The sequence below is a fragment of the Lissotriton helveticus genome, chromosome 12 (assembly GCF_964261635.1).
Source record: "Lissotriton helveticus chromosome 12, aLisHel1.1, whole genome shotgun sequence".
NCBI classification, from domain to species: domain Eukaryota; kingdom Metazoa; phylum Chordata; class Amphibia; order Caudata; family Salamandridae; genus Lissotriton; species Lissotriton helveticus.
Window position 1 is genome coordinate 583990746 of NC_136073.1, and position 16404 is coordinate 584007149.

General features: G+C 45.7%; 1 protein-coding gene across 1 annotated transcript in view; it reads right to left on the reverse strand.

The window, feature by feature from the left end:
* INSRR (insulin receptor related receptor) overlaps nucleotides 1-16404 on the reverse strand; it is a 673583-nt gene that overhangs the window by 19650 nt on the left and 637529 nt on the right. Inside the window, exons 17-21 of the mRNA XM_078668487.1 lie at nucleotides 12902-13131; nucleotides 10051-10161; nucleotides 9032-9191; nucleotides 4486-4615; nucleotides 2603-2737 (exon numbers count right to left, since the gene is read on the reverse strand). Coding sequence (XP_078524613.1) covers nucleotides 2603-2737; nucleotides 4486-4615; nucleotides 9032-9191; nucleotides 10051-10161; nucleotides 12902-13131 — 766 coding nt within the window. The remainder of the gene's footprint in view (nucleotides 1-2602; nucleotides 2738-4485; nucleotides 4616-9031; nucleotides 9192-10050; nucleotides 10162-12901; nucleotides 13132-16404) is intronic.

The following is a 16404-nucleotide window of genomic DNA, read 5'->3' on the forward strand; positions in this document are numbered from 1 at the left end:
GACGAACTCAAGAACTCGAAGAAGAACTGCAGAGCCCTTGAGAAAGCCTGGCGCAGAGACCCAACACCGGACAACATGACTGCCCTCAAGCTCGCCACCCGAAAACACCACCTACTGATCCACACCAGCAAGAAAACTGCATTCAAGGGTCGACTGGACAACGCACACAACAGCAAGGAACTCTTCAACATCGTTAAAGAGCTCTCCAACCCCAACGCCGGAAACAACGACATCACCCCTTCGCAAGACCTCTGCAACTCCCTCGCCTCCTACTTCCACAACAAGATCGCGGACATACACAACAGCTTCAGCACTCAACCGACACATGCCACAACCAAACCACCGCCCCCCACCACCACCCTCCGCGCCTGGACCCCGATCAGCACCAAAGACACCGTCAGCACGATGAACTCCATCCACTCCGGATCTCCGACCGACCCCTGCCCTCACCACGTCTTCAACAAGGCCGACGCTGTCATCGCACCCCACCTGCGGGACATCATCAACACCTCCTTCGACACCGCTACCTTCCCGGAGAACTGGAAACATGCCGAACTCAGCGCCCTACTAAAGAAGCCATCAGCCGACCCCACCGACCTCAAGAACTACCGACCCATCTCTCTGCTCCCGTTCCCTGTCAAAGTCATCGAGAAGACCGTCAACAAGCAGCTGGCCGCCTTCCTCAAGACGAACGGATCCCTCGACCTCTCGCAGTCTGGCTTCCGGGCCAACCACAGCACCGAGACCGCCCTGATCGCAGCCACCGATGACATCCGAGCTCTGCTCGACAACGGAGAAACAGCGGCCCTCATCCTCCTAGACCTCTCCGCGGCCTTCGACACTGTCTGCCACCGTACCCTAGTACAGCGCCTCAGCAACGTCGGAATCCAGGAGAAGGCACTGGAGTGGACCATCTCCTTCCTCGCCGGAAGGACACAGAGAGTCCGCCTCCCCCCGTTCAGATCAGAAGCCACCGAAGTCATCTGCGGCGTTCCTCAAGGCTCCTCACTGAGCCCAACCCTCTTTAACGTCTACATGAGTCCCCTCGCAGCCATCGCACGCCAGCACAACCTCAACATCATCTCCTACGCCGATGACACCCAGCTGATCCTCTCCCTCACCAACGACCCCGCCACCGCCAGAGCCAACCTACACGAAGGGATGAAAGAGGTAGCCGAATGGATGAAGAACAGCCGCCTGAAACTGAACTCGGACAAGACGGAAGTCCTCATCCTGGGATCTTCACCCTCCGCCTGGGACGACTCCTGGTGGCCCCCCGCCCTAGGCAGCGCACCCAAACCAACAGACCACGCACGCAACCTGGGCTTCATCCTGGACTCCTCCCTCTCCATGACCAGACAAGTCAACGCCGTCTCCTCATCGTGCTTCAACATGCTACGCATGCTACGCAAGATCTTCCGGTGGATCCCCACCGAGACCAGGAAGACGGTCACCCAGGCCCTCGTCACCAGCCGACTGGACTACGGTAACTCCCTCTACGCCGGAACCACCGCCAAACTCCAGAAGAGACTCCAGCGGATCCAGAACGCCTCAGCACGACTCATCCTGGACATTCCCCGTCGCAACCACATCTCCGGACACCTGAGAGACCTGCACTGGCTCCCGGTCAACAAGAGAATCACCTTCCGTCTCCTCACCCACGCACACAAAGCCCTGCACAACCAAGGCCCAGGATACCTCAACTTCTACGCTCCCAAACGCCAGCTTCGATCGACCAGCCACGCCCTCGCCGCCGTCCCCCGCATCCGAAGAGCCACCACAGGGGGAAGGTCCTTCTCCCACCTCGCCGCCAAGACCTGGAACTCCCTCCCGACCCACCTCCGCCTGACCCAGGACCACCTCGCCTTCAGGAAGCAGCTCAAGACCCGGCTGTTCGAGCAGTAGCGGACCCCCCCTCCCCAAGCGCCTTGAGACCCTCCGGGTGAGTAGCGCGCTATACAAATGCTTTGATTGATTGATTGATTGAACACCGGAACTTATGACAGCCTGACACAAGGTGGCGCTGTCTGGCCAATTTAGAGATTACCGCAACAGTTAATTATTATTTCAATATACATTAAAAATTACTATCATCTGTCTCCGAAGCCATTCTTATAGCTTTGGAGGCCTGTGATAGTCTGAATTGTCACGCATGTATGAGTGTGAGGGTTAGCGGTTGTGTTGTTACTATCTTTGGCATCATGGCAGGGACAATGTGCAATGCAAGCTGCTGTGGCCTCTTGGTGAGAGAACTGGCACTTATGTATTATTATTGTTTTTACAAATTAGGCACTGCTCTGAAATATGTGACTACCAGTCTCATCCTTGTATTGTTGATGTCCCTTTCAAATGCCCGAGTGTCTGACTTCATGGGAACATCATTTTGCATTTCAAAATCAATTCACGATCCCAGGGGTAAATTCGAAGAAGTGACTTAGATCTCAATATTCCTGTAATATTACTTTTAAAGCTCTGGAGAGGATACCTATAAGATGTATTTAATATTAAAATTACAGGACCTAAAAGGACTGTATTGGCACGTGTTTATATTGCAGCACAGAAAACCATCCTTTCAGCTTGGTACTTCATAAGCTGTACTCACAGTTTTTCCGGGCAGTTCTCTGGTTTTTCCAAGACTCCGTTGTCGATCACGAAGTGAAGGACCTGCTCATTGGACATCCCCTGATAAGGCTGCTCTGCCAGTGTGGCGATCTCCCACAGCACAACTCCGAAGGACCTGAGAGGGCCAGAATGAAATGTGGTTTACTTAACCATCCAATCAGAGCATCAGTGATCTGAACATAACTCACCTACCTCTTCACTAGCCAATAGGATCAATTATAACAATAAAAAACTGGATGTTAAGATAGACCTTCTTAACATCAAGTTTTTTTATTGTTATAAAGCTAGTACAGGTAAGATAGTGTATTTTGGGGACAGCTGAGACTGGAAGGACCCCATTTGTAATGTCACAGGCAAAGGTAAAGCAATGGAATCGAATGCACACAGACACACAAATGTGAACTCTACTGACTCCAGCATCTCAAATCACAACTTTCTTCTTTCTAATGTAGTCTCTTTCTATAAGTCTCACAGCATAATTGTGATTCTTTCCAGCACTCTCACAAGTGCACAGAAGTTTGGGAATCTTGAAGCACATACAAATAACAATGTTTCCTAACCTTTAGAGAGTATATGCAAATCCTTGTTTTATGACTTGACTGTTAACAACAAGCATCACTGATCTTCCATCTCAGGGAGCTAGTAAGTACCAAGATGTGTGTCCCTGGTTCTGTGTTTTGACTTCAACTCACCTGAAACAGCACGCTATGCCAGCTACTGTGCAGCTGTATTTTATGTTTTGAGTATATTTCGTCTATTAACCCCATGCATGCTGGTGACGGACCCCAGCCGTCACGCTCTGCGGTGCTCGTGTGCGGATGACGGCTGGGGTTCGTCACGGCCCCGCCCTGTTCGTTTGTTTACCGCACAGCGGCGTAAACGGGCCAGCATCGAAGGGGTTAATATTATAGTTGATTGAATAAACAGACGTGGTAAATGTGTTTTCTTCCAAAAGGGCATAAGCGTTCTTATTTGAGAGGCCACCAATGTTGCGCTTTAGGCTTTCTTGAGATATTGACCATTGATCAGCGGTGGACTGATGCCCATGAAAATCAGTAGATTTTCGGTCTAATACACAAGTGCCCACGGGCTGGGACAGAGTTATTTACATCAAGTTTATCTGATGCCCAAATTCATCTCTACTTTGATCACTAATCAATTCTCTGTTTGTTGGGTATTTTCACTATGAGAAATTCTTTTATGAAGAAGATCCACTCAGTGTTATTTAAAACCTCTAGATAGCCCAGGACCCAGCCTCCTGGAAGCTTGGTAAGCCATTTCTCAAACCACTTTCTCCCACACCTGCACTGCACAAGGTGAGTTACTCCATCTTACCCGAGATAGCCAAACTGTGTAATCATGCCCTGTTAGCCAAGTTTAATGGTTCCTCCTAATAAAGACCTGTATCTACTGAGGACCTTTGTTAAGAACATGATTGAAGTTTTACACATGTTTTTCACTCTTCCATTGGGGTCCATTTCCATGAGTGTTTCTTCTAATACCTGGTACAACCAAAAATCTGATACCAGCTTGCTCATCCAGTCTCCCTTATTGCTCCCTTCCTTTCCTTTGTTTAGTCGTTATTTTCGGTTTTATCCTGCAGACTATCAAGTATGCAGTATTATTATGCCTCATGCCTCTGGTCACTGATTCTGAAATCAGCAAAACGAGCACTACAACATCCTTAATCAGTAAAATACTATCTGGAAACAAGGTGTAAAATCAATATACAAGTGACATCAGCAAAGTTTTCACAATCCCTCTCACAGCACTCTGGACAACAGAAGGAGATCCTTTGCCGCATCCTACAGAGCAAAGCCATATAGTTTTCACCTGGCACAACACTTGCTCTTATAAACTCACCAGACATCAGAATGAGGTGTAAAGATGCCATCCTTGAGGGATTCTGGAGACATCCATCTAACAGGAAGCAGCCCCTTGCCACCTTTCCGGTAATAATCTGTCTCATAAATGTCACGGGTCATGCCAAAGTCTTGAGCAAAAAGAGAGAAACAAAAAAAAACACTAATTAGGGCATTTGTATCATTTGCACGGAAAGCTATGTCTCCAGAAAAATAATAACTGGTGATATACAAAAAGAAACATTGTGTTGGTTAACAATTCTCGCAAATAAATTCTGTATAACGGTTGAGCTTTTGCAGCCTGTGTACAATATTGTGTAAACAAAAACTTCTTGCTAAGTAAGGCATTGTTCCATTGGATGGAAAAAGAAACTTCATAGAAATAGTGCATCTGATCAAGACTTCTAGTCGCACATTCCTTACTGTAAAATTATCATCAGGAGTCAGACTAGATTCAGAAGATTTTTGTGAGTAGTACCCCTGCGCACTGATAGGTGGTGTCATTCGGTGCCACATGGTGTTGTCCACGCAGGAAGTGACATGCACTGTGTCTATATAGGCGCCACTGCAGTGCTCTGATGTACGTTTCTTTTTGCGACTTTCCATGTTAGGTGCACGGAACCACGAACAACACTGAGAACTGGTGTTAAAAACTAGAACCCTGTCAGGGGGATAACCTTGACCCTAGAAATCTGTTCTCTGAGCGGGGAGGATGGGTTGTCGGTAAGGAGTCTTTGGCTAGATAGACTCCGTACCATATACGGCATTACTGGACATAAGTAATTTGTTCATCTGATAGAGACTTTCAGACACAGATTCCTTACCTTAGAATAGTTACCCAAGCATTACCTCCCCAAAAGTTGGTCTGAGGAACAATTTCACATAAAAAGCAGTGCTTCGTAAATGTGTGCAAAGATGCCCAAATTTTTGCTGGGCAGGTGTTCAGGACCAGAACTCCGCATGCTAACACAGTGGTCATAGGTTTGACTCTGGTGGAATGAGCACGCACACCCTCAGGTGATTGCCTTTAGGCCAAAGCGCTACAGATTTTAATACAGAGCGTGATCCATCAGGAGATGATCCATTTCTACAAGGCTTTCCCTTTCTTGGCCCCAACATACCCCGTAAAGAGTTGATCGTCCACCCGTAACGGTTTTGTACAGTCAAGGGAGAAACACAACGCTATTTTTGCTCCAGCAGGTGGAGTCTCTCCCCAATTGTTTGGTAGGATGAGGTAGAGCATAAAAGGTAGGCAAAGTGATGGACTGACCTATGTGGAACGGGGTGACTGCCTTCGGCAAGAAGGATTCTCGAGTCTGAAGGACCAGTTTATCAGGGAAAAAGAATATGTAGGAAGGCTGAAAGGACAGTACCTGTGGCTCACTGACCCTCTGGGCATACATAATTGCCACCAGAAAGGCCTTCTTGATGGTGAGGAGCCTAAGAGGACAAGAATGAAGCAGTTCAATGGGAGTGCTCATTAAGAAAGCAAGAACCAAGTTAAGATCCCATTGAGCCAGGACAATGGGAGCTGGGGGAAACAAGTTGTAGACCTTTACTGAACCTATTTACAATAGGGGACATGAAGAGAGAGGGCTAATCTGGCAGTCACAGAAAGGCGGAGATTGAAAATAAATAACCCTTCAAAGTGCCCAATGCAGAGTCCTTCTGGGCTAGGGTCAGGATAAACAAAATAACCTGAGGAAGGGGAGCAGATAAGGGATGAATCTGTTCCCCGGCACACCGTAACACAAATGTATTCCAATGGCCAGTGTATACCGTCTTGGTGGAGGGATGTCGGGCTGTCAAGATAACATTGCAGACTTTACGCTGAAGGTCGAAAACTGTCACTGTTAAATCTCCACGCATTAAAGCAGAGCATTGACATGTTCGGGTGGAGAACCCTCCCCTGCTGCTACAGAAGATCCTCCTGAAGGGGCAGCCTGATCAGAGGACTGAGACAAGGTGCGAGTCGCTTGCTGACATCTGCCAGTGACAGGCACCGCAGGGCTTGAATACAGCCTTCCCTGTCAAAATCCCTCCCACACCAGAAAACAAATTAAAAAAAATTCTAAAAAAGTTTTTTTTTAAAGTAAAAAAAGTGACTAGGGGTAGGTCTCTCTGGATCTCGACTGACTGGCGTGATAAGAAAAGAACTGACGTCTGCTCGCATGGGTGGCACCTATGTAAGCACCTTGTACATCACTTCTTGCCGAATATATGATGTCAGACCGCAGACAAACATCCCGCATACCATCATACCGCAAATTTGATCCCGCAAGTACTATTAGGCCGCAAATAAAAAGAACGAATACTTTTAAAACGAATATGCCTTTAACACGCATGCCTTTACAACGAAAAGGCATGCATATTAAAGGTATACTCATTGTTAAAGTAGTTAAGGTAAGTAAGAGTACCCTACCCAACCCTACACTACACTGTAATGTAGTACCCCTGCACCACCCACCCTTGACACACAGTCCTTTTCCTACATTTACACAACCCAGCACGACCCCCCAACACTACCATAAAGCACTTTACTTCCCTACACATACACTACAACACTACCTTAATACACTACCCCCAGCATGACCCTACACAAACACTACAATACTACCCTAAACCACTACACCCCAGCATGACCCTACACTACACAAACACTACAACACTACCCTAATACCTAAAACACTACACCCCAGCATGACCCTACACTACACAAACACTACAACACTACCCTAAACTCCAAAACACTACCCTACATGACCCTACACTACACAAAAACTACAACACTACCCTAAAGCCTAAAACACTACCCCCAGCATGACCCTACACTACACACACTACAACACTACCCTAAACCCTAAAACACTACACCCCAGCATGACCCTACACTACACAAACACTACAACACTACCCTAAACCCTAAAACACTACTCCTGCATGACCCTACACTACAACACTACCCTAAACCCTATAACACTTCCCCCAGCATGACCCTACACTACAACACTACCCAAAACCCTAAAACACTACCCCCAGCATGACCCTACACTACACAAACACTACAACACTACCCTAAACCCTAAAACACTAACCCCAACATGACCCTACACTACACAAACACTACAACACTTCTCTTAAAACCCTAAAACACTACCCCCAGCATGACCCTACACTACAAAAACACTACACTACCCTAAACCCTAAAACACTACCCCCAGCATAACCCTACACTACACAAACACTACAACACTACCCTAACCCCTATAACATTTCCCCCAGCACGACCCTACACTAAACAACCACCACAACTCTACACTACACAATAACTACCCCAGCACAACCCCCACCCCAGACAAATTAACCCAAACCCCCTTACCTCTCTCGTCATCGTGGTTTTCAAAACGCAAATGCATTTACTATACATGCCTTTACAACGTAATTCGTTGTAAAGGCATGCGTGATAAATGCACATGCGTTTTGAAAAAATGCGGCATGATGGTATGCGAGGTCAATGTCCTTGCGGGTAAATGGTATGCGGCCTGAAAGTCCGCGGGATAATGGCTGCAAACTCTTCTGGCCCGGACGACACCTTGCAGAGCCAAATGATGCCACCTATCAGTGCGCAGGGGTACAGCACATGAAAAAATCTCCAGATCCAATTGGTCGCCTGGGGATAATTTAAGGTAAGGAACCTGCAGCTAGATAGAGCCTCTACCAGATAAGGCATTACGGAAGGTAGGTAGCTTCTACTTCTGGAGATAGATCCTACCGCTACTGTGTTACCACAAGTGGAACTCTTGAAGACACAATGTATGCCATGGAGGTTAGCATGTATTATACATTAATCCATGAGGAAAAATATATCATGAAAAGCAGGAATGTGGCATTTGTACGTTTAGAAACAACATTCCAAAAACGGAGAGAAATGGCCTGCATATTGAGGATGTTTAGAAAAGGAGATCCTAAGCTAGCCAAGAAACTTGAACTTTTAGCAACCCAAGAAGCATCCAAAACAAAGATAAAGTGTGGTTTCAAGTCCTACAATTGGAAAAACCTGTTGGCTTCTCAGGCAATGTGATGTTATGGCCAAATCACCCAAATACAATCTATTTTTTTTTTTTAAATCAGTTTGGTAATTTCACGTAAAAAAATGAAAACAGCAGTTCTGTTGATGCGTTTTTAATAGTCTGTTTGCCCAAAAAAGATTTTTCCTAGAAATGTTTAACAGAGACATTCATTGTATGATGGTGACCCTACTGCTGTAAAGCTTGTGATTAACATTTCCTAAAACACAAACTAGTGCTGTAGAAAGTCTTGGTGAGTATTCTTAATGCAGTGAAAATCTAGTTTTTACTACGGCAGGTGGTTGCCTGTCTAGGGGTTGATGTATCCTATGAAATCCGGAACCGCTTTTCTTTTACATGAAGAAAATGTAAATATACTTGTGAAGCAGCGATATGCTGACTACTATCTAAAGGAAAAATACTGCTGCATGCAGATGAGAAATTATCTTTAAAAAATGTGTTCATATATGGGGTACCCACCTCCAATCTTCACAGTGAAATCTTCGGATACCATGCAGTTGCGGGCAGCCAGATCCCGGTGGACAAATTTCTTGGCATTGAGATAAGCCATCCCATCAGCTATTTCACCTGCCATTTGGATCATGTCTTTCAGTGTGGGAAGGGGTAGGCCAGGGTTGTTCTAGAGTGACAGGAAAATTATAATTTTAAGCAAGACTGGCTATAAGCCAGGTGATGTAACAAATAGGACCACAACATACTGAGCTTTGAACCTAACAGAATTACACATGATATGGAATCATAACCCCTTACAGACCTGTCAATGGCTTAAGCTACACAACACAAGAGACCCGGTTATACTGTACATGGCTAAGTTAAAGTACTGGAGAGATGTGGTGCAGCGGCCAGGGCAGCGGACTTCGGAGCACAGGGTTCATGGTTTGATCCCCGGATCCGGCGGCAGTTCAGCTCATCACCATGTGACTCTGGACAATAGCTCACTTAATTTCCACAATGGCCCCCATACAGGTGAGTAGTTTGTGCTTTACAAATACGGATTTATTTTATTTATTTATATAATCAGAAAAAGACATGTGCCAAAACCCATCCAGTCATGTGCTTTTGGTGGAAAACTTAAACCACCAATTGTATCACCCAGTAACAAACAGCGAACTAATACATGTTCATTATCACCCCAATTCAAACTGCAAGCGTTAAAGTCAAACCACATATGTAGTAAACTATACTGCATATGGGATTAAGTCATAATGAACAATCCCTCACTTTTTAATTCTGTGCAGTGTTTAACATTTCTACTGCAAAACATTTCTAAGATATATGCATGTGTATTATAATAGTTGATACATTTTATATTTACGTAAATAAGTTGGGGTGGACAAAGATGTGGTACTTTAGTTTTGCAAACTTCATAATTTCTTAAACCTTTTAAATTTGCTAAGTTTGCACAACATCTACTAAATAAAGGTTTTAAAGGGGACACTGCAAAAAACTACTTTTAGTGAGTAAACAAGATGGATTACCTCTGACTTTGGCCTGAGGGAGCGAAGATAACTTTTCAAATCCCCCCTAGTCATCAACTCCATTATGACCAAAGCTGGCTGGCCCTGTGACACCACTCCTAATAGGCGCACCTGTTGGGGTAAAGAAAGACACCAGTATCACAGGTTTGATAAGCCTTAATAAATGCGACTAAACAGAAGATCATTTTGAGACAAGACATGATTCCCAATAAGTATCTTAAGCACCATGAAACCCAAGGATAGAAGAGCACATTAGAAGCGATCCATAGCACTATATGACAACATACGATGCACATCAAATAAATAGTATTGTCGAGGGAATGTTTATATTGACTCTGCAATCAGAATGCTTTGTGTGCTAGTTTGTCTATGACTACTGTTTTCCAGCATTCTAAATTCAATGTGTGAGAGTGACAGACATAATGCAATTGGGATACTGCTGGACTACCCACTGAATCTCACATTCAGACAAATGTAAAGACATCAAAATCTTCTCAAAAGAAAAGATCAACAAAATTTGGCAGTCTACCACCAGTGTAAAATAAACCTACACGATGACACAAAGCATAAAATAAAATGAAGATCCTATCACAATTCTTATCATTTTCAAGACATCCACCTTTACATATGTTAATATCCCACTTCCTAAATAGCCTGAAATCCCTCATTGGTAAAATGTTTCCACACTTCTGAATTTATCCATCAGCTCACTTCAACAAGAAATAATTGGAGACAGCCTAAAAACTGGACAATGTTCCTGCTACAGAAGAAAGTCAGCCTAGACCACAACAACTTAGCTAAGTACCGACCAATTGACCACCTCACTTTCTTTGGTACATGGTTATAAAATGTTGTTGCTGTCAAGCTTAGGCAGCAGACACTCAAAAATAAATTCCTAGGTGACTATCACTCAGACTTCAGGGTATGTTGCAGCACTAACACAGGCACCATCCAAGTTATGGACCACTCACTTCTCACCACACACAAGAGCAAACCTCAAATAGTTTTCCTACTTGAGTAGTCAGCAGCCTTCAACTCCATTGACAATCCATCTCTCATCAATATTTTCTGTTTGCAAATGTGGATTCTCTGGGTCAATACTTTGATTGTCCTCTATATCTCTGTTGACCCTCAGCTTGTCAAGAGGGCCACCTCAAGATTTCAATAGCTGTCAGTAAGCTGTAGGGTCGCACTAGAATCCATTCTCAACTACTCTTAATTTCATCGCCAACTGTGGAATCAACTTGAAACAATATTGTGAATCCATGCAATGGTAATTAGAAGTCTTCACAGTCAAAGCCGTTGACTATTTAAAGAATGCCTGCCCATCATAGAAGAAATTACCTGCTTGAAACTAAACCTAAAGTTAAACAACAATGGGGCGACCCTGTGTCCCTCAGAACCTGGGTATGGATATAGAACCTAGTCAAGATAATGTACATTCTCCAAAGCCATGAAACGCCATACCAGAAGTGGCTGCTCAACATGTATTATGAATGCTTCACACATTTCAACACAACGCACATCTACTTGGCTTTTGTGACATTGCAGCAAATACGTGGCCACTGAGACAAAGGAGGAAAATGCCCACAAGCATCCTTGTTTGGTAGAAATTGACAGCCATAATTAGGTGATTGTGATATATGGGCTCTGATACAATTCCACCTGCTGCACTAATGACAGTTGCACGTCTATGGCTTTACAATTGAGTCCAAACTCTCCTTCAAAACACAGATTACCAGAAAAACACAGTGAGTTAGAAAATCTCACTCCTACAGTAAGCAAAACATTATCTCCTTGAGGGAGACTTCTGAACCACTGTTCAAGCTCTGATCCTTTTAGTTTTGAATAATGGCAATGGCCTTCTTAGTGTTTATTTCCACCTAACCCTTCTGAAAAACATCCTTTGAGTTGCTTCACATCTCAAATGACTGCAGAGACTGGACCACGTCCCTTTCACTCATCATCTTGAATGTATCCAAGTCTCAATGCATTACAAGAAGACCGTCCAAAAAAAGAAAGTAACCAAAGGCATTTTTTGTACAGGTACCTGCATAGAAAATGAAACATCGCTCTGCTCATCAGACTTGAACCTTCACTACTCCACTTAGAAAGTAACTGAAGAGACATCTGTTTAAAGAACACCTCATACATCATCACTAATTGTTTCCTGGACCCTATCTCCTTCAAGTTCACTTAGTGAGGGCTTTCTTCCCTCTTACATTGAGCCACTATGACATGATCTCACAGGTCTCCTCACCAACGTCTACAGCCATCTGATGCTCTCTCACTAGGAATGCCCTCTATAAACATGCATAAAACATGCATATATGCACTGACAGGTCTGCTTCAGCATGCAGTAGACACACAAGATGAGAGGTGATCACGAGGAGGTCGCCTAGAGTGAGTACAGAGGATCTCTTCATGTGAAGGCCATCTTTCAAAGGTGAAATTGAATACTTCTTACATTCCATAATAAAATATATGTAACAGATTGATAAACGAATGAATGATGAAGACAACATCAGTTAAATGGACGGTCTCAACAATTAATGAGAGCGGAAAGCTCCTGGGTACTTCATCGCCTAAACCTTGAAGTGGTGCAATCACTAGCTACAGTTACACAATTGAATGGTGCATTAGCTCAACCTAAAAAAGGTGAAAGAAGTCAGTCCACGGCAATTTGAAACCTGATACCCTCAATTTGCTACACATTATCTTCTGAGGGTGCCCAACCCGATTAAGCTCTCTACCAGACATTTTGGACATGTAGATGATAGGTGCAACTCCTCTGCAGAAAAGGGAGGCAAATAGGCCCTCAGCAGCTCTCTTCGGACCCGCGTGTACTTACCACGTGGTGGCAGTTGAACGCCTTCATGACTGAGGCCTCGTTTAGAAATTCGATGCGCTCCCGCATGCTCGCCAGCTCATTCACAGTCTTCAGCGCCACCTTTGTTTCCACTTCATCCTTGACAATGCCCTTGGCGATGCCCTCATACACCATGCCGAAGGAGCCTTGGCCCAGCTCACGGATGATGTGAATCTTCTCACGTGGGACCTCCCACTCGTCTGGGACGTACACTTTGAAAAACAAACCAGAGATGTGGTCAACAGCTATCATGCACCCCTTTATATCACTTACACTTGAAGCACCTTTATCAATTGCCTATTCTAGTCAACAGTGGTCTACTTTGTGTGCAGAGACAGGTCACGTGCTCCCAGTCCCTAAATCACCTTTCATCAAAATTATTATTTTAGTGCAAAATCCACGTTCTACTTCCGTAGGATGATGGAAAAGCTCAAATCAAAGACATGGCCTTTTTTCGGTCCAGTATGGAATAATCTCACAGTGTAAGTACACAATTCTAACCTAATTATTTTGTATATAGTTAAACAGTTTTCCCATCAGTGTTATCAATTCAAATAAGATCTTAGTATTTATAAAACATAAGTACATAAGGTGCGATCTAAGAACACTTTCACATTCTAAAACTACGTTTGTTTTAAAGATACTGTCCCAAAAACAGCCATATGGTGCCCCAAAATACATATTTTCCACGACTACACCAGTAAATACAGTCAAATTTCAGCAAATGTTAGGCCATACCATATCCCTATGCATTTCCTGGTAAAATTTATTTACGTTCTTTAAGGATGTCCTGTTCAATAGAGTTGATGAAAAGCAGAATTTTGCCTAGCTAAATTGCATTTCATCGTTTTTGCATAAATGCTTAAAGAATGAAAGGCATGAAACCAATGTTTTACAGTGACTGACCCTGAGGTTCTAGTTTCTGAGCTGTTTACAAGTCCTGGGACTACATTATAAAGGTAGCTCATGGCTGAACAGATGTTTGTGTTTTCTTTTTACACCCTTGAGGAACAGCTGTATCACAAAATATTTAAAGGTGTTAGACCTGGCGTGTTTTCCCCCTGTCGGTTTTGCTTCTGACCTTCTGTTTTTGACTATGTGCTGCATTTTTTTTTGGCATTTTTTTTTGTACGCTGGGCACTTTACCACTGCTGATCGGTGCTAAAGTGCAATTGCTCCCTGTGTAAATAGTGATTATGATTGGTTATCCATGATTGGCATATTTGATTTACTAGTAAGTCCATAGTAAAGTGCACTGTGTGTGCCCAGGGCCTGTATTTCAAATTCTACTTGTGGCCTGCAGCACTGATTGTGCCACCCACATGAGTAGCCCTACAAACATGTCTCAGGCCTGCCCCTGAAGTGTCTATAAGTGCAGTTTTAAACTGCCATGTCATTGACCTGGCAAGTGCACCCACTTGCCAGGCGTAAACCTTACCTTTTCCTACATTTAAGGCACCCCTAAGGTAAGACCAAGGTAGCCCCATGGGCAGGTGCAGTGTATGTGAAAGTTTGACATGGGTTGGTGTGTTTTGCATGTCCTTATAGTGAAATACTGCCAATTTCATTTTTTACAATTCAAGGACTATCTCTCCCATAGGTTATCATTGGAGCTGCCTTGTAACATCTTACAAGTGTAACTTTTAATTGGGAAGAGAAGGAGATTTGCAGTTTGGGCTCGCTGAAATCAGAATTTAAAAATACATCTTTTGGTGAAGTTGTTTTTTCAATTGTGTGTTTGAAAATGCCATTTTTAGAAAGTGGCCATTTTCTTGCTGTGCCTTTCTGTGTCTCTTCCTACCTGTGGAATTAACGTCTGGTTAGGCTGACAGTTGAGCGGTTTGTGTATTCACTCTAGAAAGTCACACAAAGGAAACTGAGGTGTGCCCTGCATAACCGGATGGCCCATCACCAGCCTGATGGTTCATCCTGAGCTAGAGTGGTGGGTGTAGTTGTCCTTGACACCTGAACAGGGCTGTGTCTGTCCTCACACAAAGCTGTCTCCACCCCCCTGCAGTGTGCCTGTAGCCAGGTCAGGGAAAGGCAGGGTCCTGTGCACTACAAGGACTTTCCTTTAAAGTTTGACTACTTTATGGGCGTTGCCAAGATGGCGGATGGCTAGGACGTGTTTCCTGACTGCTCCGAGCCGCCACCAAAAAAGTAAATCATTTGCGCCTGCCGGCCCACTTCCAGTGCCCCGGGAGAGAATACCAGTGCCGGAAGGTGAGAGGCACTAAGAGACCCTGGAAGAGAAGATCGGGGCTTCGAGCCCCAAGAAACAGCATATAGCGGAGCTGTGGGGTGCGGCCGCGGCCTGCAGAGCACAGCCTACCCCGAATCGGAGGGTGAATGGACCTGCGGTGTGGAGCAGGGGGGGGGACGATCCTCCCCCCTACCCCCGAGTTGCTGACCAGCCGGTTTCCAAATGACAGCAGCAGCGGGATCTAGCGCCTGTTTCTAGGCTCAGACCTCGGAGGTCACATCAACCGGAGCCCAGAGAATCCAGTGCGCAGTAGAGCGTGGTATACAGCACTGCGCTGGCCCCTGCCGTGGATGCCGAGTAAACCGGTGGTACCGCAGAAGACAACACAGGGGCTCTGGAATTAGGGGGGCGAGATGGCCTCCCCCCCCATGACACTGACTCTCCAGTCCCCGAAGAAAACAGTGACTGGGATCCAGTGACAGCATTGAGGCCCTGGAACAAGAAACACTAGAGGTCTATAGGGCACACCCGATCACAAGTAGACCCAGTGCAGAGGCCTACAGCACGGGGCCCATCCCCAGTAACAAGGCTAATTCCATGTTAGCGGAGTAGGGGCCCCCGGGTGCTGGAGAAGAACCCGGAGATGCTGGGTGAGGCCCCACTCAGAAGTGAGTGCCCGAGTGAAGAAGCAGACGACGGAGAACGCTCCGATCGGGGTCCAAGAGCCCCAAAACTGCCGAAGTGGGTGGGGACCCTAGTGGCAGTGACCGGGTCGGAGGTAAGACACGGGGGGACTGCGGAGTCGGAGGTAAGCCCAGTCTCTCATCTCCACCTCCTATAAGGTCCCAAGGATAGCTAGCCCACTACAATTTTTGCAGAGGCAGGGTTAGGGGGCCTGTCTAGAGGAGTGGCAGGATGACCATAGGCAGAGTGAAGGGCTGCACGCCACGTGGGGGCCCGTCCCCATCCCAGACCAGATGCCGCAAGTGGGGCACAAGTGGCGGAGCACAACTCTATTTGGGATTCGCCTTTTGGGACACTTGCCAGTGGAGGCGGTGCGTGGAGGAACGGCAGAGCTTGGAGCGGAGCGAGGGGCTCTCCACACACTCAGACTGCACAAAGGGCTCTGGTGGGCACCGCTACCACTCCCTCAACCACATAGCATCCTGAAACGACCCAGGGTGCACCCAACTAGAGACTTTTCAGGGATAGGACACAAGGAAAAGACAGCATCCACATGCAGACCCGGAGACTCGGTCAGCCGGCGGGATTGTGGGAGCAA